General features: G+C 48.7%; 2 protein-coding genes across 2 annotated transcripts; one reads left to right on the top strand and one right to left on the bottom strand.

Annotated features, from left to right (window-relative positions):
- The first annotated feature begins 354 nt into the window (after positions 1-354).
- ncoa3 (nuclear receptor coactivator 3) lies at positions 355-10,779 on the top strand. The gene is made up of 21 exons (XM_068742322.1): positions 355-440; positions 704-864; positions 3,687-3,787; positions 3,946-4,120; positions 4,190-4,381; positions 4,528-4,614; positions 4,732-4,875; positions 5,154-5,301; positions 5,406-5,956; positions 6,061-7,019; positions 7,096-7,207; positions 7,468-7,704; positions 7,821-8,033; positions 8,143-8,260; positions 8,349-8,520; positions 8,918-9,274; positions 9,361-9,567; positions 9,654-9,903; positions 9,980-10,160; positions 10,274-10,484; positions 10,564-10,779. The coding sequence occupies exons 1-21, from the start codon at positions 355-357 to the stop codon at positions 10,573-10,575; spliced, it is 4,674 nt and encodes a 1,557-aa protein (XP_068598423.1). The 3' UTR covers positions 10,576-10,779.
- Positions 10,780-14,811: 4,032 nt separating this feature from the next.
- Positions 14,812-16,052, bottom strand: id1 (inhibitor of DNA binding 1, HLH protein). The gene is made up of 2 exons (XM_068742477.1): positions 15,584-16,052; positions 14,812-15,354 (listed from the first exon to the last, which is right to left on the bottom strand). The coding sequence occupies exons 1-2, from the start codon at positions 15,944-15,946 to the stop codon at positions 15,319-15,321; spliced, it is 399 nt and encodes a 132-aa protein (XP_068598578.1). The 5' UTR covers positions 15,947-16,052; the 3' UTR covers positions 14,812-15,318.
- Positions 16,053-24,507: the final 8,455 nt, after the last annotated feature.

Raw genomic sequence — 24,507 nt, 5'->3', positions numbered from 1 at the left:
ACGGTTTGTAGGCGTTATGTACGTGTTGCCGCTGCTAGCGTTCTAGCGGGCAGGCAGGCTGGCTGAACGCAGAATGACCCTTTTCCCCCGAGGCGACGGAAACGACATCATCATCAGTCTCCCACCACAGTGGAGGAAATACCATTTCATTCCCATCAAGGGCTGTGTGGGGACCAAGGCTGCTTTAGCAACGGCATACTGTGCCCTCCATAAATTAACATTCCCCTGAATATTTGCTCCATTTCTGAGGGTCTTTGCACCTACAGCTGAGGGCACTCTCCACGTCGTTTCGTTCTGCCTGTACGCTTGTTTGAACGCACGCGCTCTGCTTTCAGGTGCTGATATGAGGTGAAGATGAGTGGCGTAGGAGACAACTCGTTGGAGCCGCTGTGCTCCGACCGCAAGCGTAAATTGTCCACGTGTGACACACCAGGCTTAGGGTGAGTGCTTTAACTCCTGCTTCACGTTGATCCACTTTGTCTGTTCCTGTTTGGAATGAATGCCATGAAGCGCCTGAACTTCACTTCCTCCATCCCGGCTTCACAAACGTCACCACTGAACTTAATGTCCGTCTGCCGCCGGGGGAAACGTATCCCAAGCGCCTGAACTTCTGTTGTGTGACCCCCCCCCCCCGTGTGCGGACGGGACACAGGGAAGTGAGGTTGTCACGGTAACGCGTCTAATCCCTTTCGCGCCTCGGCAGGTGTGACAAGCGACGAAGGGAACAGGAGACCAAATACATCGAAGAGCTGGCGGAGCTCATTTCGGCAAACCTCTCCAGCATCGACAGCTTCAACGTCAAGCCTGACAAATGCGCCATCCTCAAGGAGACCGTGAGGCAGATCAGACAAATCAAAGAGCAAGGTACATCCCTACAGTCCTGATCACGAACACAACCCCTAACAAAGCACAACAATTTGCATTTGTGATTTGTTTTTGGGGGTTAAACCCCAAGTTTAGTTAGGAAGAATCCTGTAAAGTGCTGTGTGTTGGTTCACGGCCAGCCTGCTTCAGACTGACAGCCACTCGGGCTGTTTGTATTGCTGGGGGGGGGGGATGAACGCCGGTAACTGAGACTAATATTTGATGGTCGTGGCTGAAGGCTGTCAGAGCTGTGTGGCTCTTGGTGTCAAACCCTGCCTCTCCCTGGGAGACTCGTGATTCAGGAATCAGATGTTATCAAAGCTATCTTCCCCCCCCCCCCCCCCCCCCCCCCCCCTGCCATTTTGCAGCTTAGACATGATTGGGAGCATCTCCCAGGATCTGCTCTTCTTCGTGAGGTTAAAGGGATGAGGAAGGAACTCGTTGGAATATACCTAGAGGGTCACAGCTGGTTACTGCTAGCCTGGGTGTGATGCAGCCGGGTTGCCATAGTTACAGGATGGGAAAAATGACGGACGGACTCGCCTTATTCTCATGGTTATCAGTTGCCCATTTAACACGCCTTTCCACCCCCCCCCCCTCCCACACACACACACACACGCGTCCATTCCCTGTTTATGCCTCTTTGCATCAGTTTCTTGTGCGTCTACTTTATTATTTTTTGTCAGATTGGTTTGCTCGAGTTTGTTATCGAGTTATTTGGAAATTGAAGTTGAAATACAGTGTTGTGCAGTTGGTTGCTTAGCGCCACAAATAACCCCTCTATATAGAGTGGTATCTAACAAAGCCTCAAACACATGCTTATATTAAAAATAGAAAGGCATGCCCATCATGCGATGGTGGCCCGTGCTGACACCTACTGGCCAGAGAAGGTATTTCATTGTTGTACTGTGTGTGTACAACACACAGTACAACAATGGGGGGGATTATTTTATGTAGCATGATAAAAATGTCATATAACATCATAAGGTTGAAAATTCCATGAAAAAGTTTTTAAAAAAAATCCGGTGATGTACCGTATTTTTTGGATTATACGTCGCTCCAGATTGTAGGTCGCACCAGCCAAAAAATGCATAATTAAGAAGAAAAAAACATATATAGGTCGCACTGGAGGATAAGTCGCATTTTTGGGGAAAATTTATTTGATAAAATCCAACACCAAACAACATATAGCACAAAGAACATGCTAACACGTTTACCAAAATATCAGGTTTTACTCCGAATCACGAAATCCAAGGAAATCTTCATCCTCGGTGTCACTTTTGAACAACTCCCCCAACTCGGCAGGTAGACAAGACGCCGCTTCCTCTTCTACGTCGCTTACATCAGACTCGTCGTCAGTTGCAGTTCCAATTATTCCAGCCTTTCTGAATCCCGACAGGATGGTTGCGGTTGTCACTGAAGCCCATGCTTTGTCGATCCATTCAATGACTTCCAGGAAAGTTGCATGGCGCATTCTCCCGGTTGCCGTGAAGCTGTGCTCTCCATCCGTCATCCACTGCTCCCACAGGTTACGCAAAATTGACTTAAAGCTCCTATTCACGGAGATATCAAGTGGCTGGAGTATTTTGGTTAAGCCTCCAGGGATGATGGCAGGTATGGAGTTGAAAACTTTTAATTTATTTTTTAACTGTGGTGTGATGTGCGCTCTCATGCTATCCATCACAAGCAGAGCTTTGCGTGCTCTAAAGAAGCCATCCGGTCGCTTATTGTAGCACTTTGTAAGCCACAAGTTCATCATTTCTTGATCAATCCACCCTTTCTCGTTCACGGCGATTTCAACTGAGGAGGATTGGATTTTTGGCATGGTTTTTCGTTTGAAAATGACCATCGGTGGCAGTTTTGATCCGTCTCCACAACATGCCAGCACCACTGTGAAGTGTGATCTCTCATGACCAGTTGTAACGATATTCACACTTTTTTGCCCTTTCTCTGCAACACTTCGGCCCATGGGGATGTCAAAAGTGAGGGGGACCTCGTCCATGTTAATAATATGATCCGGTGTCACGTTGTGATCACTTACATGCTTTTCAATGAACGCGCGGAAACTGTCAACCTTGGCTTGGAAGTCCGCTGGCAGTTTTTGGGACAGTGTCGTCCTAGCTCTGATAGAGAGGCGTTTGCGTTGCATGAAGCGGTAACACCAAGAAGGTCCTCCCGCAAAGCCGTTTATATTCACCGCCCTGGCAACCACCTGGGCGTGAAGACGCAACTGCACCGTTGACAAACCTCTCCCAGCAGCACGTTGTTCAAGCACCCATGCGTGAACTCGTTCCTCCAACTGCGGCCACCTAGCTTGTCGCCCGCGATTAGCTTTCTTTGTTTTCTTCATTTCAGTAAGCGTAACCTCCGCTTTTCGCCAGTCCCTTACAAGTTTTTCGCTCACTCCAAACTTTCTTTCTGCTGCTCGATTGCCGTTTTCGGCTCCATATTTCACTATCTGAAGCTTGTAAGCCACGGAATATGACTTTCTTTTCGGCGCCATTTTCATTCAGCCCTTCTAATTTGTGTTTTTAGATAACAGGTGTGACAGATAACTCTGAACCTCCAGAAACCGCGACAGATTCTGACGGGTCACAGAGTTCCCTGTAACACCTGTTATAGAAATGTGTAGGCTACTGTCTCTGCGCTCACAGATTTTGTAAAAAAAAGCATATATAAGTCGCTCCGATTTATAAGTCGCACCCCCGACCAAACTATGAAAAAAACCGCGACTTATAATCCGGAAAATACGGTATATATCCGATTTAAAATCACATTTCTACTCGTCAATAGCGTGACGTGCGTCTTCCTTCTGTCTTCAGGAAAGAGCGCTTGCAGTGATGACGACGTCCAGAAGGCTGATGTGTCTTCAACTGGTCAAGGGGTCATTGACAAGGACCATCTGGGACCGCTGCTCCTACAGGTCAGCAAGGGGGCAATTACTGGGGGGCAAAAGAGCAACGCCAATTAGCTGCTGTTCTGTATGCTGGGCTAGCACTTTGCTGTGCTTGGTCTTTGATAGTTGATATGTGTCTCAGCTGGTTTCTATAGATGCACAATTCAAAACCTTTCTGTTTTCAGGCCTTGGATGGCTTTCTCTTTGTCGTCAATCGAGAGGGCAGCATCGTATTTGTATCGGACAATGTGACGCAGTACCTGCAGTACAAACAGGAGGAACTCATCAACACCAGCGTGTACAATATTATCCACGATGAGGACAGAGAGGAGTTTCACAAGAATCTCCCCAAGTCCAACGGTGAGGCACGGACTCATTCAAGGACAGGCATAAATCACCACTGTGTAACCTTGCCTGATCTTTCCGTAGCACCGAATGGGGCGTCCTGGGGTGGAGAGGCGCCGCGGCAGAAGAGCAACACCTTCAACTGTCGCATGCTGGTGAACTTTGTTCACGGCCAAAGTCATGGTTTGTCAGAGGAGAGACCCGGGAGCCAACGCTATGAGACGATGCAATGCTTCGCACTGACTCAACCCCGGGCCATGATGGAGGAGGGAGAAGGTAGAATCATTATTCACAACTTTGACTTTGATATAATATTAAATGGAATCATCCAACGAGCATCGACATATTAAATCTCCCAGAAGCTTTCTGAAGTATATTAGCCATTCATTCTATGACTTTAACATGATGTTTTCTCTGCTCAGACTTACAGTCATGCATGATCTGCGTGGCACGGCGCATCATCGCAGTAGAAAGGACGGAGAGGTTCAGCACTCGCCATGAACTGTCTGGTAAGTTTCCACTGCAGGAATCAATTACTGTTGATTTAAGTACCTAAAGAGTTACACTTAAAGTTGCAGAATACATCCTGTCCGAATATTGTGTAATCCAGATGTTTCCTATTGCAGGTAAACTGATTGAAATCGAGCAGCAGGCCTCTCTTCACACTACTATGCATCCAGGCTGGGAAGATCTGGTGAGGCGTTGCATGCAGATGTTCCTACATCGAAGCGAAGGGCAGCCATGGTCCTACAAGCGCCACTATCAAGAGGGTTCGTAGCACTGTGACTGCTACCGTGATCCATTTTTGTGGGTCATAGTGACATAAATGGAATGTAGTACGAGGATATTTAGAATGTATAAAACAGCCCTTTGCTACTCAGTTAACTCCAGTATGAGAGGAGGCGTGGTCTACTTCAGTTTGATATATGACCCATCTGTAAGCAGCGAATCACAGCCGCCCTAACCTACAATAGCAATGCATGAAGATGAGAGGTGAGATGTTCTTTGTGTAGTATAACTCATGTTGTTGTTTTTCTTTTCATTCCAGCTTTCCATAGCGGCCATGCAGAGACCCCCCTCTACCGCTTCTCTCTGTCTGACGGCACCCCGGTTACAGCCCAGACCAGGAGCGACCTCTGCAGGAATCCCAGCACCAACGAGCCGCACTCCTTCCTCTCTACACACTTGCTGCAAAGGTGTGAATCCTGTTTCAGATGCAATTACAACGAGCAAAGAAACGATTTCTCGCTGTGTTGTGGTTGTTTAATAAGTATTTTTCTCTTGTCTCTTTGCCTTGTAGGGAGCAGAATGGCTATCGTGGGACCCAGGGTGGAGGGATGAGACCTCCAAATATGGGTGTGAACAATCCCAACCAACAAATGAGCATGGGTCCTGGAGGGGGCATGGGGATGACCAGGGGCTACAGCATGGCTGACCAGGGCAACATGCCACAAAGAGGAGTGCCCCCATACACCGGGGGCCACCGCATCAATCCCATGAACCAGATGCATCCCATGAACCAGATGAATCCCATGCATCAGATGAACAACATGAATCAGATGAATTCAATGCACCCCATGAACTCCCCCATGAACTCCCCCATGAACCAAATGGGGCAGATGAATCAGATGGGCCACCATGTCATGCATCAGCAGCAACATCAGCACCAGCACCCGCAAGTGGCTCAGTTCCACGGAGGTGTGGGTGGACCCGGGGGGGCGGGGTACACGATGGGAATGACCAGTCCGCCCCAAGCCAGTCCAGGGATTAATGCACCCCCGCATAATGTCATGGGTTCACCCAGAGTCAGAGGAAGCCCCAAGATGGGGGCCAGCCCCTTCTCTCCTGGAGGTACAGACCAAGAATCACAAACATCTTAAATCGCACAATCTCTCATGAATGAAACTGATTATTATTATTTTATTCAATGCATTGATTGATTGTTTGCTTTGCAGGGATGAACTCTCCCATGAGCTCAAGTCACCCCGGTAACACTGGAGGCGGGGCCACCACCTTTTCCAGCAGCTCCTTGAACGCCCTGCAAGCCATCAGCGAGGGCGTTGGTAATCCAACGCCCTCGCCCCTCACCTCTCCTCCCCCGCAAAAGCCCGACAGCTCTCCGAGCATCAACTCCACCAACCAGTTAGCGGGAGGACCCTGTAAACTCCCGGCGTACTCGGACTCAAAGAGTCCAGGGAGCTTGCTGGGGCCGGGGGGAGAGCCGCCATCCCAGCAGCATCCGCATACCCCGACATGCGAGGGCCATTCTGAGAAGCCAGACAGCCAAGCCGGCAGAGACGCGGGTCCGGTCGGAGGAGAGTCCAACCGACGGGTCCCTGAGAGTAAGTGCCACAAGAAACTCCTGCAGCTCCTCACCTCACCAGACGAGATGGTGCCACTTAATCACACCCCAAGCTCTGCACCTGAAGGTAAAGACGGTCCCGCCGGGGTCACCAGCCCCTCGTCCTCGACGGGAGTGTCCTCCTCCACAGGTGGGAATCACGGTGCCGTGTCCTCCTCTGGTGGCGCAGGACATTTAACAAGTCAGTCACTGCAGGAGAAACACAAGATCCTCCACAAGCTCCTGCAGAACGGCAACACTCCTGACGAGGTGGCTCGCATCACTGCCGAGGCCACCGGGAAGAGCAGCTTGGATTCAGGGGCACCAGACGCTGGACCTGTAGCCGCCGGAGGGGCTCGGGGGTCAGAATCGAAGCAGGAGCAACACAGCCCTAAGAAGGAGAAGCCGCATGCCCTCCTTCACTACCTGCTCAATAAGGACGACTCAAAAGACGTCAGTGATATAAAACCAAAGCTGGAGGAGCTGGAGGGGAGAGGAGCTCAAGGAGCAGGTGTCTCCAGCTCAGATCCCCATTGCGTCGAAGGGAAGGTCATGTTGGAGCCGTCCGATGAGGTAAACGCCTTTATCCAAAAACAGTGGGAGTTCCCAGATTAAAAGTTGTTTGCTGATGATCAATTTGTCTCAACAGGCAGAGACCCTGGAGACCATTCTTGGTGTCCCAAGGGGCAACTCTGGCTTTTACCTGGAAGCAGGGAAGGAGGCGGGAAACAAACCAGGAAACATGCCGAACCATTTACGCGGTAAGTCGGGCAGTCTAAAATCAAAAGAAAGTGAGACGAGATGATCCGATTGGTCGCATCAAGCTGTGCCGTGCAGTGGCTAAAGCTAGCTCTGGTCGTTAAAGGGGCTAATGTATCACGTGGAAACGCCACCGCAGCGTTATTATAAATCAAGTTAGACGCTTAGATAGGTAGTAGATGCTCCCATGTAGGCCTCATGCTTAATAAAATAACTTTAGTGTATGAAGACATCTAATCTATGGCATTTGGGCTTTCCTTAGAAGGAGAGCGAGGTCTCCTGCCTCCTGCTCAGCGAGCTGCCTATCAAAGGGCTTTGTCCATGGATGCTAAGCCCATGGGTGGAGAGGGAGCAGTCAGAGGTGGGCTGGCTGGCAGGCGGAATGTCCCCTGCCCCACTTTGGTCAAACAGGAGAACATGGAAGTTCCGATCCGGACGGGAGCAGTTCCCAACGGGTTTCCAAGCGGCGTTGGTGTGTGTGCGCCGCGTGGCAATCCAAGTAAGTTGAACTTTAAGATGTTTTCACGTCGGACAGTCTTGCTTCGTGTTAAACCTGGCGTACCTGGCGTCCTACTGGTGAAACAGCCTAATGTGTCTGGTCTCCATATTGCTCAGGAGCAATGGGAAGGGGAATGGGAATGCCCCAACGCCTTCCCGTTTCAGGACCAGGGGACTGGGGGATGCCACGGTCCAATGGCAGTCCGGTAACTGGACCAGGGCACCCTAGCATGGTTCGTCCTGGCCTGATGACAGGACCCATGATGAACCGGTCCAACAGTGTACCTGCGAACAGCAGGTCTATGCTGCAGCAGCAACTCATGGATATGGGTATGTCACATGTTTGAGGTGTATTGAGAGAAGCTATAAATAAAGTTAACAACATTTTAAAGGAGTTATATGAATATCCGATTTTTTTTTTTTTTTACAACGATTGCAGGTACCAATGAAGCCAATATAGGTATGAAGCGGTTTGTTGGACAAGGCCCCCCACCTCGGTCCCCCTCTTGGCCAGACTCTACCCTGGGAACGGATAGAGCACAAAGGAACACAAGCAGGCAGGCCTGGCTTCATGTCCCCTTTGAATTCTTCCAACAAGCAAACTCTTGACATTAACGGTGTGATTTCTGTCCTTCGTTGTGGCAGGGACCAGTTCGGGAACCCTATCGATGAGCTGCTGGGACCTCTGGCCGGCACCGAGGGCCAGAGTGATGAACGGGCCCTGCTTGACCAGCTGGACTCTCTGCTCAATACCACGGATGTCATTGCTCTGCTGGAGATAGACCGAGCCCTCGGCATCCCCGAGATAGTTGGCAAGGTACAAGACAAGTTGAACTGTGTGTTACACACTGTTTCACGTTGCACCCGTCCCCTATGGTTCCCCCGGCGGGGTGGTGAGACTGCCGGAGGTCGGGCTCACCTCAACCTTCCGAGCCCCGACCCCAGTCCTGGATCCAGGGTGGGGCCCCTGTTGCGTCATACCGGGCGACGTCACGGCCCTTGTTTTGAATTTTTTCATAGGGGATTTTGAATTTGCACCGAACTTCAGTTCTTCTGAAAGAAATTGAAGATATAAATTCATAAATATTCCACTTGGAAAATAATTTGCACCGGAATCTCTGCCTATATATTCATCTGATCATGTCCAGAGCTTTATTGAAAATCGTTTCAAGTTTACTTTGTCCAAACTAACTAACTAACTTGCACCACCCCAGACCCAGAGACCTGAAGGACACCAGCGTGGCCAGGATCAAGGACAGTGCCCACCATCAGATTCTTTCCCAGGACCGGACTCCTCCTTAGGCATGGACCAAAAACCCATGTATAACCAAGGCTACCCCGGGCCCCCAGGACCCCCTAACATGGGTATGCAGCCCGGGTATGGCAACAACACAATGCAAGGCCAGTCCCCAGGAGGCTTCAACCCTGCGACAAAACAAATGGGCCAGACCGGGGGCTTCCCTGGGATAGCAAACATGGGCAACCCACGTGCTAACATGATGCGACCTCGCATGATGACGGCCACTAAGCCTCTCAGAATGCAACTGCAGCAGAGACTGCAAGGACAGCAGGTGATCACACACGACTCAAATTAAAAGGGATCTTCATGCTCTGTCAATTTTCTACTGGCGTAGTGAGGATCTTCTCTCAACTGCAGTTTATGAACCAGACCCGACAAGGCCTAAAGATGGAGCATGCCCCTGGAGGAAACCCAGCCATGCATCCAGGCATGCAGCCTGGAATGCAGCCTGGAATGCAGCCTAGCATGCAGCCTGGCATGCAGCCTGGCATGCAGCCTGGCATGCAGCCTAGCATGCAGCCTGGCATGCAGCCTGGCATGCAGCCTGCAGGCATGGGTGGGCAGGTATGCGGTCAGAACTTTGACTCGTCTAATGTAGTGTGCATCAGCATTTGTGGAGCGATGCTCTAAGTAAGGATGTTTGTCTGCAGCCTGGTTTCCTGAATGCCCAGATGATGGCTCAGCGAAGCAGGGAGATGATGACCATCTCCCAGATGAGGAAGCAGCGGATGATTATGCTGATGCAGCAGCAGCAGCAGCAGCAGCAGCAGCAGCAAGGGGCAGCAGGGGGCTTCAGCCCTCCTCCAAATGTGACTGCTCCAGGAGGCATGGACAGCCCCATGGGAGGCCCGCCCATGAGCCAGGCTGGACAGCAGGGCTTCAACTACGGAGGTAATTATGGTGAGTTGACTGAGATGGAACTCTGTTTAAAGTCCTGCCTCTTTCACGGTTCACAGTCGGGATGTTGCACTTACAGGGATGAAACAGCAGGGGGACCCAGCGTTCATGGCTCCGGGCAGCAGCCCACCTAGAAACATGATGCAAGGACGAATGGGAGGTCCTTCTCAGAACCCCATGATGCCAGGGATGCAAGGAGGGCCCCTGTACCAGTCTGGAGACATGAAAGGCTGGCCGCAGGGGGGCATGCCACGCAACAAGTGTGTAGCATCCAAATTCCTTGAACAAAAATATCCTTGTGTGATATTTTTATGAAATTGTCGAGAAAAAGGATGTATTAACAAAATGTGTTTTTCTTCTTCTGGATGTCCAGCTCGTATCCCCAGCAGCAGTTCCCTCAGCAGGGCAACCAAGGCCAGTTCGGGCCCATGATGATGAACAGCTCCATCGGCGGACCAGGGTCAGTCAGCGGGGCTGCCGCGGGACAGATGGTCCAAATGCCAGGGCCGAGACACAGCCAGATGCAGGGCCAGATGGGCTTGAACCCCATGGCAATGGGCAGAATGCCAATGGGACCCGATCAGGTAAGCAATGCAGCAACACAGAGAAAAGAAAAGAAAAGAAAATCTGATATTAAACCCGTTGCCGTGTGACTCTCTGCAGAAGTACTGCTGAAGACCCGTAGATGGCAGCAGAATCTGGAGCCTTTCAGGTGTAGCAGAGTGATCTGAGTCCAGAGAGGAGCTGGACATATCACACACGCACAGACACACACACACACACACAAAGGAGGTTCCAGCCTAAAAAGACACGATGCAAGGGACTCTGCACAACACCTCTGCTCATAAGTGGGTTACAGGGACAACCTGGGCTGGGCTTCACCCCCCCCCCCCCCCCCAAACTGAAGGCTCACCTTTTGTAACTCTCTTGAGGTGTGTGTCCATGTTTGTGTGCGTTCATGCGAATGATCTAGTGCAGATGGCGAGTGTCACGGCCAGGCTGCAGCACAGCGCTACGGTACAACTAGCTGTGGCGGCACTTTACCGGGAGGCTTCTGCGTGGGGGGGGGGGGGGGGGGGGTTGATGCAATATATTTTCATCAATACAGCCTTACTAGAGATTCAATGCCTTCACAACAGTGGCTTTGTGTTTCTTTCTTATCCCGTACGCCTCATTCTCGATGTCATTGGAAGCTATAAGCACACGGTTTACTATGTCACGCAGGTTGGAGCAATAACTAGTTTCTATACTTCAAGACTGCAACTGAGCAGCATAACTCTGATACACGGTACTGCAGTATTATTGTTCCAAATGTCCTCTGTGAATACGAATTGTAAATATTCAACAAAATATATATATATATATCCAACATGCTTTTTCAAAGGCCCATTATTGCACAAAGTATGATTATTTTTGTGTCCCATAGGTCAACGCTGATTTGGTTCATTCTTTTTTTTTTTTTTTTACGACTTTGCAAATATTGCTGGTGTGGTTGGGATTTCCTTTCCTTGTTTGTCATTTTCTGAATGCTGTATTTTATTTTATTCCAAACAATAATCGTGTTTTATTTAGAGAGGCACTTTTTTTTATTTTATTTTTTTATTTTTTTTACCTGTGATGAAGATCTGGCCCATTGAAGGTCTAAGCTTTCACGCAGTCAGCGTTTTTATTGTAAGGTAGCAGCATTAAAGGAATTCCGTCAGGGCGGTCCGTTCCATGAGATTGTATGAATTCTGTTTGGTTCTGTAAGCGTTGTGCTGTATATGCTCATGTTTAAACCAACACCACAACAGCTGGCTTTTATTCTCAATTGCTGAATCTACCTTTTTGACATGCACAATCCAAAGATATTTTTTCCATATCTCTGTATAGTTTCTGGTGTACATTTTTTTTTTTATGTTATATTAGTCTGATAGTAAATGGGTTCATATAATGGCTCTGTAAAAGCATATGGTGGTTCTGTGCTGTGTGCATAAACGGCATGAGATTAATGGAAACTCACAACCCCACAGCAGGAGTTTACGTAAAAAAGAAGCATGTGAAAGAAACTGAATGAAATCCACCTCAAGACATATCAATATCTCCTGTTTCAGGAAACGGTTTCATTACGTGTCCAGACTTTGTTACTTCAGGAAAAGGGAGGTTGAATGAAGGGCAAAAAAAACAACAAAAAAAGAGCAAGAGACCATTTAGTTTGTTTTTGTTCTTAGTTGGACAAATGCTGCGGCGTCATTCTGCAGGATGTATATTACAGATTGCTTTCTGTTGATATTGATGTAAATACAAATTTCTATTTAAACACTTGTGACTATGTCTCTGATTATTTTCTGCTATTATTAACATATTGATCAGTGTATTACCGTACATTGCAAAAATAATTACTGTAATCAAACAAAACTAAATGGGAATGAGGCTGGAAGGTTTATTTCTAGACCTAATATTTTTTTCTAATGGAACTATTTTAGTAATACAAAGTAAAAATACTGTAATATAGAAAAAAAATACATAATAGTCTTTATAAAAGGCAATACTTGTTCTTAAGTATAAATACTTGAGAAGCGACATAATAAATTCTGCCTCAGTAAAAATAGCTTGCATAAATATTATCAAACAAACTTCAAATATCAAAACCCCGTGCAACATTTCTTGCAGCGTGGTATTACATTCAGACTGAATGCTGGTGGATGAGAATATGTTTTGATTTATTACAAAACTCAACCACAAGTTGGTATAAAACAGTAGAAAGACATGCAATTCTCAAAACGTCCGGCCACGTGGGGGCGCTCGTGAGGTTTTTGCCGTTTGTCTCTGGGTGGACCGGCATCTGTCTCAGAATGCAGCGACTTGTACATTGAGGAGACTAAACAACGGGCCAACGCAAGACTCAGCAGTCCACCTGCACCCGAGAGACACGGGACACTCCTTTGAGGACAGTCGTGTCCAGGTTTTAGCCAGAGAAGACAGATTGTTTCAGAGACGAGATAAAGACATTTTTCGTCAAACTGGGAAAAGCCATCTCTGAACAGAGGAGGAGGATGAAGATACCATCTATCAGCAACATACAATGCAGTACTGACCTCTGTCCCCCAAAATACACAACCCCCCCAGCCACACCTGGGTGCAACTGAACAAAGCAGCTCACCTGAGAGGGGGGGGCAACAACCCTTCACCTGGATGTGAATGACTCCTGAAGAGTCTGGTTTTAGGTCATTTGCCGTATTTATGTTATTTTATTTTACTTTACAAAAAATAACAAACTGGATTTAACAAAAGTGTTACGCAAACAGTGATTATCGTGAATGCACTGCATCGGTATTGATAACAGCAGCAATCCTCCTCCTCCTCCTCATGACCTCACACAACCTCTGGATGAAGTCATCCAAGGATGACGAGCCCACTCTTCAATCAGAGAGCTTCATTATGTCACACACACACACACACACACACGCACTGTTACTAACAGATTATTCACAGATACCAAATCAAGGACAACCATAACAATAATTATATAAATAACCACTTTGGCCAGAAGGTGTCGCTGTTGTCTGATGAAGTTTTCTCAAAGCGAACAAATCCCTGCCTCTCGTTTCCAGCTCCATGGGGGGGCGCCACCTACAAGAGAGTCGAAGGAGGGCTTCATCCCTGCTTATAAACTATTAATAAGACTATAAACTATTTAATAAGCCTATAATTAATAGAGATATGTACAAATCAAGATATGAGCCTCAAGATATGAGCTCAATGGTTATAAATCATTCTGCTCATCCACTTGTAGATACTTCACCAAACCAGTTTTACAATAACGTGTATATATATATATATATACTAATATAATGTAAAAGTACAACATACGACTGTACTCTGGGAATCTCTACCGTAGAGCAATCCTCTCCCCGACGGTTGTTGGCTCGCTTCCCGGCCCATCTGCGGCCTGCGCCGCGGATTACTGTTTGTTAATGTTTCAATCAGCTGTGTGTTGAGGAATGTGGAGCTATTTAACCTGAACTTCCCCAGGTGTGCCGAGGCGCCGCTCAGTCTGGGCCCCGCCGCCCTCCCCTCCCCTGCCCCTGGCACAAAGCTATCACACAAACACAATCACACGCACATGCACACACACACACACACACTGGCCACGCCGCGGCTGCAGCTGTGCGCATCGCACCGCAGGGAAATGGGAAAAACATTGCGCCAGGGAGACGGAATAAATCGCAGAACGAATCGCTTCGCCGGAGCCCGTTTAACCCCTTCGGTGCCCGGATAGACTTTAAACTGCTGATTTACAGGATAAATTATTGAAACCAAACATTTAAAACGTTTTTTTTTTTTATTATTATTATGGAATTGGATAATTCTTCCTCACTCATTTCTCTCACGTTACGTCATCGCACTTCTGGATAATCCGGGGGGTGTAATTTGTTAAATCGCGCTCTAATCCTCTTTTTGGGGAGACACGCGCATGCGTCATGTCTGTGATGATTGTTTGATTTTATTTTCAACTTGATTCTCAAACTCTCCTCTGGTCACGGTGACTTTAAACGAGACTTCCTCTTGTAACCCGAGCCGGTAATGAGCCGGAGAGAGGGAAAATGACCAGGTTAACTGGCAACCCATCATGTTTGACCACCGGCTTCGGTTTCATGTTACACAAACCACTTTAACAGCTCCTTCCAGGTGTAGCACTTTATGACGACAGCCACTTTAAGAGCCCTTTGCGCTGCAGATTATTATAATCTACCCTCATTGTATTAATGCTAATTATATAATGGCTACAGCAGCCCATAATAACCTGTGGAGCGTCATGCTTCCCAACTGCGGTCCACCTGGTTTTGTAAAGAGTCATCAGTGAAACTCGTGACGCGGCGGCGGCGACACCCCCCCCCCCTCAAACACAACACAGACACCGAATTCTCGTTCAAAAATAATCGTCTTGTTTTAATAAAAACACCAATAAGGTACATTGTAAGAAAACAATATGTTCACGTAATGTGGCATTGTAATATACAATACAGTTTGTCGCTCAGGAATCTGAGAAATGTTCTAATTTATTTTAGAAAATGTTTTCTATTTAACACAAGATTAAAAAGAAGAGCGCAACGTTGGCTTTCTTCAGAAACTCTACGAGCAACGAGCGACGCCAGTTGCACTGAACGCGTCTTTGGTCCCCCGGATAACCCGGTCCCGCGTCCGGACACCGCCGGTTCTCCTCCTCCTCCTCTGGGCCCTCTGATGAACCGAGAGCCGCGAGTGACGAGAGATCCTCGGCCAGAACGTCCACGCGTTCGATTCTCTTGCTTTTGGGAGTCCGAGAACGTCCCTTCAAGGTTCGTTTTAGTCTTTCCCGATGTGTTCGCCACATCTCCTTGCTTTGCGCTGCTCGTTCTTCGCTGCGGGGCTGAGGTTGCGACGCTCCGCGACCTCTTAGCGGCACATAATCCGGTCGTCTGCGCATCCGTTCTGTGGGACGAGAGGAAGAGATGTTGAGTGAGCAAGCCAAATCTATACAACCTTTACGCACCGATCTTGTTATTTACGCACGAACACTTTACGCACTGATCGTGTATTCTTACGCACGAACACTTTACGCACTGATCGTGTATTCTTACGCTCGAACACTTTACGCACTGATCTTGTATTTTTACGCACGTGCGTAGAGAACGGTGCGCGGGGGGGGGGGGGTAATTACCTCTGATGTGATGCCGGCGAGCTCTGCGTTCAAGGCGGTGAGCGGCGTGCGGGACGCGCTGCCGCCCGACAGCTGGCGGCCCTTCTCCGGCTCGTCCAGCTCGACCTGCAGGTCCCAGATGTAGTCGATGACGTGCTGCAAGATCTCCACTTTGCTGGCCTTCTTGTTGGTGGGCAGGGTCGGAACGAGCTCCTTCAGCTTGCTGTAGCAGCTGTTCATGTCCTGGAGGAACGCGCTCATCTGCTCGTCCAGCAGCGGGATCTTGCACTTGGAGATGGCGAGGCTCTGGTCGGACAGGCAGCGCACCATTTCCTCGCTGCCGACCTTGCTCTTCAGGGCGCAGGTAGATCCGACAACCTTCATGCTTGGCTTGATTGATGTGGAAGGAGAAGTTTCCAAACAGGACGATGATTTAAAAAGCAGTTTTCTCCCCTTGAGAGATAAAGTTTTTTTTTTTTTCTTTGCAATGTTGACAGTTCGCAAACTTCCACATGGGCAAACCTCTTGGATTATATAGCGGAGCGGCGGCGGGGCGGCGCCGGAGCAGCCCTGTTTGAAGAGCGTAAACCAATGAGACGGCTGGGTTTGTATTGATGGGCCGGTCCTACAAATCGCGCTCAGCCAATGAGCGCGCTCGTTTGGTTATCGGGATTTACAATCTGTTTGAGGGATGGCGTTACAAATGGAAACAAATGTGCGTCTTTTATGCGTAATATGTGGGAATCCAGCTGTCGATGGCTTGGGGACTCTGCAGGTGTGGATTGCCTGCATGTGGGGACAGTCACGGGGTGGTGAATGCATGGGGGGGGGGGGGGGGGGGGGCTGTGAGAATGTGTGTGGGATGCGACAGGATGAATAGGATGAATGGTAAATGATAATTAGGCGGCCGCAGTGCGTGGCTCTGCAGGTGTGAAAAAAACTACAGTCAAGAGGAGGAAACATTCCCCCGTTTTCATTAGATAAATGTGCTGAGTGCAGTTTATAATCCGATTATTCAATTAGTCACATCGTGAATGAATATATTTGAGAGATTATTATTGTTGACGCGCATCGATATGTTCCAGCTCAAAGCTTTTCTTTCTGCTCCCGAACTAACTTTAATTTCTGCTAACTTTGCGCATGCAGGAGGACGCGCACGCAGCTTCACGGATTCCTTCACATGCTTCTGCAGTGTGTGTGTGTGCGCGCGCACTCAGATCGCGTCGCTCTGTTCGGAATCTTCCCCCCAGATTGTCCAAACAAGCCCGAGCAGACTGGCAGGCGCCAGCGCTGGTGACGTCACCCATTCATCCGAGCCTTGACGCCTGTCAGCCTGGCGCCGCTAGGGCGGTCTCCATGGAGACGTCAAACAAGGGAGCTCGCGCTGCTCCATTCACCTGCGTGGCGCGCACTGCGCGCAGAGCCCTGAGAACAAACCAGCTCCGGAGCCGCGTCGTTCATTTATCAAATTAAAGCAGCGGGACCAGATTAGTGGCCAGCGCACCTGCAGACCCGCCGCTGTCAGCCAGAGGAGGAGGAGGAGGAGGAGGAGGAGGAGCCGCAGCGCCCTCCATGATGTTGTTGCTGCATTTTTACACTTAATGACTGTTGCATTCCTCCACGCAGAGACTTTGACTACTGTCAAACCCTTTGCTGTTGTAAAACTCGATGTATAATAAAATAGATAGATCAATCAATAGATAGATAGATGGATTATTTATTTAATCTACTTTTTGGTATGCGAGATGTTTTTATTTTACTGGTTTATTTTGATCCAAACATTCCCCCAAAGTTAAAGTTCTACAAACATCACATTTGATTCATTCATATAATTTAGCATTAAAATACACAAGCAGACATTTTTTATATGGAAAATCAGTTATTAAATTCATTCAATAATAGATTTGCATAAAATAGAAACAACATGGTAAGTTTAGATCTATTCTCATGCATGCTTTTATCTCGTTAGGCTATACGCCATTAAAAATGCTTTTAAACGCTTTTGCAGGATTCCATTCACAATCGTATTAATTGCACAGACCTGTGCAGTGAAGAGTTTTTCATTAAAGCAGCTTTGTGTTTTGTGAATAAATGCTGTTTTAAATGTCTGCAGAGACGCATACCAAGCCGAGGGTAAAAAGTTAATGTACCACCAAGTCTGTGTCTCCTCGCTGTTGCAGTTGGCCTGTAAAAAAGTTTTCAGAAAACTTTCTTTTCTTTTCTTTTTTCTTTTCTTTTTTTGCCCTCTGTCCTAGGTTGCAGCTGACGGGGCGGAGGGAGGGCCGGGGCGGGCAGAACAATGGGAGTGCGGTGCAGGGATTGTGGGAGAGAATCTAGGCTGGAGCCACAGTGTCTGGAGCGCCCCTCCACTCCCCTCATCCAGCTTTTGTTCAGCTGCAAAAGCTATCAGCACTTCCTACTGACACCAACAATAACTCCACACAGCTGGGCCCTTTTTAGCCTGTTTACAGCACATCAAGGCAAGAGGCAGAGGAGGGGAGAGAAAAGTGAAACATATTAGCTCCTGATTTTAACTGACAGAATGGTAGTGCCCTCATTCAGACCCCCCCCTCCTTCACCGCTGACACAGAATCCATTTCCCAGCGGCCTCTTTACACGTGAGCCGATTATCACTCGGTATTTCAAATCTATTGCGGGCTACTGTTTGTGTTGCAACATCCCACGTCCACCAGGGTCGTGTTTACGGGGACATTGTGTATCTTGACTCTAACTTTGCCGACACACAAACCACTTCGGGATAAATAGTTCCTTTTGGTGGAGGGGAAACATACTAGTTAGTACGCCCTCTTTATCGCCGAGGCAAACGGATCCACAAAAGCACACAGACTGCAGGAAGGGGAAACGTGGGGAGGGAAAATCACAGAAAGGAAATAGGACATTCCAGTAATGCTTTCACACTTTTGCCGCTGCTGTTACTGCTGTGGGGACAATACGTGGTGTGTGTACTACTTCCTGAAACATGAAAGTGACCAAACGGCAATAATGGTGGAGGAGGATAAATAATTCAGGGTGAAAGTAAAAATGGAATATCAGGATTTCTACTCGCTCACACACCTCTGAACATATATAAGGTCATCTCCTCACAGCGGAGGGATCGGTTTCCAGTTCTCCGTCTGACTCTTCCTGTTTGCTTTACAGGGATCGTACCTGGTTACAGGTGTGTGGACCGGTTTCCTATAGGAGTGGGAGGGAGGGGTGAAAGATGGTGTCAGATCCCACGTCATTATTATGTGGTTTAAGAGGAGCAAACCTGCGTTGAATGTGTGTGTCACGGTATCTGCGGGTGTGTACGTGTGTTTCCTGGATCCCTGGTGTGGGCCGGCACCTCCTCGGGAAGCCCGGCCTTGGTAATGACTGAGGTCCAGCGGTTGGAAGTCACTTCCTGTGGGAGTCCTGGTTCAGAGATGTGTCATCTGCAGTGCAGACCGGCTGGAGCCTCGCTGTATTTGGGCTGTTTTCTTTTCCTGCTTTTAGGCAGCAGACTGGGTTTGCCCTTCCCTCAGAGGCCAGGGGCAGGTTACTGGAACACTATCTCCATCTGATAATTGGCGTTCAGAGAGGCCTCACAGAGATCCTTGAAGCCCCCCCCCCCCCCCCCCCACCCCCCGCACAGGTGTCCCTCTGCTCTGCGGCCTTGGCCTGGGATGACTTGCCGGGACAGCTTGGTCTCTTTCTCTCGTGCATTCACCGGACCCAAGCGCACCCCTCCTTCGCACCTCTCTGCCTGGTTCCCACACACACATTATCAAAGCACTTTAATGGCTTCTAATTAGCTCCCCATCTGCTGGTGACAGAGCACTGGTGGCATGCTAAAGCATCCATTGAGAGCATCGGCATTGTGCTCTGGAATACTTTCCACTCCAGTGGCAATTGCCTGGAGAGAGAGCTTTAGTTGGTGTGTGTGTGTGTGTGTGTGTGGGGGGGGGGGGGGGTATTGGAGTGGCGTTGGGTGAGAAAGGGGTGAGAAGGAGGAGGAGTGGATGCTGGGTTGAGTTCTCTCCAGTCAGGGGCTTGGGGGAGGGCAGGGGTGGAGGGATATACAATGCGAGGCAGTGTCACGGCTTGTTGCAAATCAAATAACACCAGAGTCCCTTTTCCATCCACTGGTTGGTCATCACCCCCCCCCCCCCCCCCCCCCCCCCCCCACCTGAAATATCACAGTTCGGAGCTGCCAGGGATCGCTCGGCTATGTTCAAACAGTCCAACTAGCAACGCAACCTGACGAGGCGCGCCATTGTCCTGAAGACACCGCGGCTTTTGCTCCCCTCTCGGACGGCACAAAGATGCACCTCTATAGAAACTGACAATGGTGCTTAATAAGGCCTCTTCATTCACCAAGCCTGTCTATTTATTGTTCTGTAAAGGTGGCCTGTTTGTAAGATCCCATGAGGCCCTCTCCTCTCCATGACTTCCAGCAGAGTCCAGGTCCAGCGGTAGCAGAAAGGAGGACCAGCTGTTCCCAGCCGGTAGCCAGATAATGCCTACGGGGGGACAGGCCGGATCGGGGTTGGCCAGCTGCCTCCTGCTGTTGGAGGGAGATGGGTTACTAACAAGTTACTGCTTTTGTGAAACCATCAGATCAGTTCCAGCATTGTCCTCGCTCTGTGTCCACCTTCTGCTCACACCTCACAAAGCACCGTAGACCGAAAAGGAAATACACACGCACACACACACACACGTATACGTATTTGAGAGTGAACATTCAAACAGGAATAAGATGCATAAAAAGATGTCCAAGTATTTTCTGTGATTTTGCCAAGTCCTGGTGGCAGGGTTACGTCATTTCTTTCTGGAATATATAAAAATAATCCCTATAGCTCTTGGGATTATTACTTTTATACTGTACTTACGCTGCTAGTATGCTAACGCTTCTTTCAGTATTTTAAAATACAACAGAAAGACTGGGTATACATGTCTTTCATGTCTATCCGTTGTATTATTCTAACTGTCCGGCCAAAATCTGCAATAAAAATAAAAAAAACTAGAAAAGAGAGCACAAACCTCCGCCAAGCAGCTCATTCCCCTCATAATTAGATTTACACAATCCACATGGTGATCTGGATCAGCATCAAAAGGTTCTAAATTGTTCTTGGTATCTTTATACACCAACCATTAAAAGTAAACGTGAATCTGAGTTTGTTTCTTAAGAGTTTTTATAACTTTAATATATTTTCCTGACCTCATTCTGGATCAGATCTAGATGAAATTCAGCGGTAGGATAGAGATCCTCATCCTACATGACTGTGTCAAATTCCATAAATATTGGCCAATAATCAACCAAGATATTGAGGAACAAATTCTGATGCTCCATTGACTGTAATGTTACTGAAAATTTCAAACAGATCCAGAATCCAGGATCTCTTCTGGATTATCACCAAAATCTAATCATCTGTTCCTGGTAACATTCCCAACATTTCTTGAAATTTTCATCGAGATCCATACTGAACCTTTTGAGTTAACTTGCTAACAGACAGCCAGATAAACAACCCAACGCATGCAGGCTAAAACGCAACGTCCTCGGTGGAGGTAATAATAATATAATGCCTTAAGGCCCATGAGGAATATTATTTAGCATTTATTAAGACTGGTTATTGCTGTAGGGCATAAACTGTTCCTGTTGATAGACTTGTACTGCCTGCCTGATGGTAACAGATCAATCAATGAGTGCTCAGGGTGAGACGTAATGCGTACTTAGCATATTTATAACAATATATTCCAATAAGAAAATTAAACACACAATTAAAAGCATTTTGTTTTTTAGGTTTCCTTGGTAACTAAATGCATCACTTTGAAATGATAAGCAGGACCCTGTGCAAAGCCACGTATTTGTGTGTGTGTGAGATGAATGGCCCATCACCTAACCTCTGTCTCCACCACACACACACACACACACACACACACACACACACACACACACACCAGAACATCCACACAGCTGCACAGAGACCTCCAGTCAGCACGGCCAGGGGACATGGGCGCCAAAGTCCAAAGATGGAGCAGTGGACAGTGGCAGCTGGGGAGCTGACAAAGCCCCATTCAGAGGGCCCGGGCCTGGGGACAATGGCTGGGCCAGGCTGAGCCCTCTCTCTCCTTCACTCTCCTACCCAAAGATTAATACTTCAGATGTGCTTCCCGGTGGCAGGCAGGGGTAAAAGGAGAGCCCTCCTGTTTGTCACTGGGCATTGTGCGAGTCGCCTGAGAACCAACCTCTTGGATGAGCTTGACAAATGAGAGCGGCCATTGACAGAGAACAGATTGGGCCCTGCCACTTTTGTTTTGATTGTGGAGCCGGTATAATCAAGTTATTTGGGCCTTTTGGGGAGGTTGTTGTGTTTCTCGCCCCTCTTCGTCTTGACACCTAGGTCCCACCTTAACAGTCACTGCTGGTTCAGCTGTGATCTGCTCCTGGTCAATCCCCCCCCCCCCCCCCCCCCCTCCCCTCCCTCCTGCTTGTCGTTGCTATTTATCAAAGCTGTGCAGACAACACAACAGGATGGAGGAAGTGAATTCACTTGGGTGTGGGAATCTGGCTATCTATTCATCGGGCCCTACAGAAAGCACCGCAGGTGCGACAGGTGTAGGTGTGTGTGTATTCTTGTCACAGTCAATAGGGTTACAGTAGAGTTATTGTTGTGTTTTCCGTGCAGATGTCCCCTGAACACCTGACCTGAGTACGGTTAAAAGAATAGCTCAGCCAGGGGGACGACAGTAACCAGAGACCCTGTTGGGTAAGGGCCCGGGGTAAACACAAGGAGCTCAGGTGTATCCTCCGCCCTCCCTTGCCTTTTCTCTGTAATGTTGTGAGGTGAGTGCGGTGCAGGTGTTTGGCCCCCAGCTAGGCAGCATTTCAGGTTAAACTGCAGGAAAGCTGCCCCGCCTACGTGCTGGGAAACGAGACGTGGCCAGAGTACACAGCATCACACCTGCACACCTGCGCGTGTTTCCATAATGTGATCGCGTGACACAATTTCACAACGATTTTTAAAAAACGCACACACAAAAAAAAAAACATATCCCATCGGAAAAGAGAACCAATTCAGTCGGTATTCTGCGTGCCAAAAATAAACTAAATTAAAACGACCTAAAATCTATTTTGCACCGGAGTTTAATTTCCCATCAGTGTCGGCTGATTAATTAAGTACCGACTAAACGCTTGCCGTGGAGTAACGGCAACTTGGGACCATCTGCCCTTTCTGTCCTGCAGCCACAAGCCATTCTCATGATATAGGAATTTGCCCTTCTTGTAGACACGCATCGACCCCCCCCCCCCCCCCATCCACCCACCACCATCACCTTCCACCCACCCTACCACCACAGTGCCTCAAGCAGCAGCCTCTTTCCCATCCTGGGGGTCCCCTCATCCATCCATCCCAGTCTGCATCGGTTCCCTCATCCAGCCCCCCCCCACCCGGTCCCTGGGAAGATCTCCCCTGGTTCCCACATAAAGAGACCCACAACCAAGACAAGTGCCCTGCTTTTCACCCAGGGCCCACTTCCAGGAATCTGCTTGTGTGAAACTTCAATGCAGCAGAATGTGCCCTACTTTTAAACTTCATTCTTCTCCCTGGGATTGTTTCAGAGCTTTAACAAAAGGGTAAAGAGTCTGTGTGCGGGTCAGCAGGGGTGTGTGCATATGTGCATTTAGGTTATACCGGGGGAGGGGGGGGGGGGTGTACGTCCCCGTGAGTTTTATGCAGTGTGTATGTGTGTACGCGCATGTGAGGGGAGGGCTGGAGGATTATAAAGAGGAAGTGAATGGGAAGTACACACTCAGTGACAAAATAAGAGGGAGAAATTCCTTTGCTGCTCCTCCCTTTCTCCTCACTGCTCCCTCTTTCTCTCCTCTCCCGCCGATGTGGCAGGGCCCTGGGAAAATCAAACAGGTGGTTTGGGCCTGGCAGGAAAGCTGGCCGGGCCCGGGGTGGGCAGGCCTACAGGCTGCTGGGGGCTATCAAAAGCTCTTGGGCCCAGCTTTTAGGCCAACGCTCTGAATGGCCCCGGGCTTCATTATCATGTGAATTCTGGGAACTTCCCCAGGCCCCCAGTAACACCAGCGAGCTGCCCATATGGCGTTCGCTTGGCAACTAAGGAGACCCAGTACCCCCCCCCCCACCTCCTTTCCAGTGCTGCTCCTCTATTCCAGCACGGCCGATATCAAAGGAGGACAAGGAGGCAAGGGAGCTGAGGCCTTACACCCCCCCCAAGCCCTTTCCTGAGGGGGGGCTGGACCACACAGAGAATCGCTGGACAGTCCCGAAGGACCCTGGATAGCATCGCTACCCAACAAGGCGCTGCAGCTAACCCTTCTGCGGGTGGATTTAGCTCTAAAGACAGATTCTAAAGCTGTCGATTTAGCATCAGAAGCAGCAAAGCTCTGGCAGATAAGGATGTCATCAGCTTCCCTTTGTCACGAGGGCACTTCTAATCGACTTCCGCCCGTCCATCAAGAGGGTTTGATGGGGTCATTTCTCTCCGAGCGGTTAATTAAGGTTCGTTGACACTGGAAAGTGAGTTTCTGCAAAATGGCTCCAGAAGTTTGATGACTGAGTGGCTACTTGCAGCATTAGCTGGCAAAGGGTAGCAGGAGTCAGCATCTTTCCATCTAACCATGAACTGAATAAACTAATTTGCCACAAATTTAGCGAGGTGGTGCGACCTAGACTTTAGTGGCAGCTAAAAATACACACACACGCACAAACACACACACACAGCCTCTCTGTGATATGTCTACTCTGAGTCCCCCCCCCCAATAAGAATTCCAGGTACTTGAGCAACGATCCGGATGAGATCCATGTGTAAATAACCGTGTGAGTCATCCGAGTTTCCTGGATGAGGATGAGGACACTTCTACAGAAAAGACGTCGCTTAACAGCAGAGCCGAACTGCGTCTGCAGCTGCTGCAAGACAGACACCTGCGTTACGAC

Source organism: Brachionichthys hirsutus, chromosome 8, assembly GCF_040956055.1.
Source record: "Brachionichthys hirsutus isolate HB-005 chromosome 8, CSIRO-AGI_Bhir_v1, whole genome shotgun sequence".
Lineage (NCBI taxonomy): Eukaryota > Metazoa > Chordata > Actinopteri > Lophiiformes > Brachionichthyidae > Brachionichthys > Brachionichthys hirsutus.
Note: the sequence above shows the minus strand (reverse complement) of the source record. Positions and strands in the feature narration are given on the sequence as shown.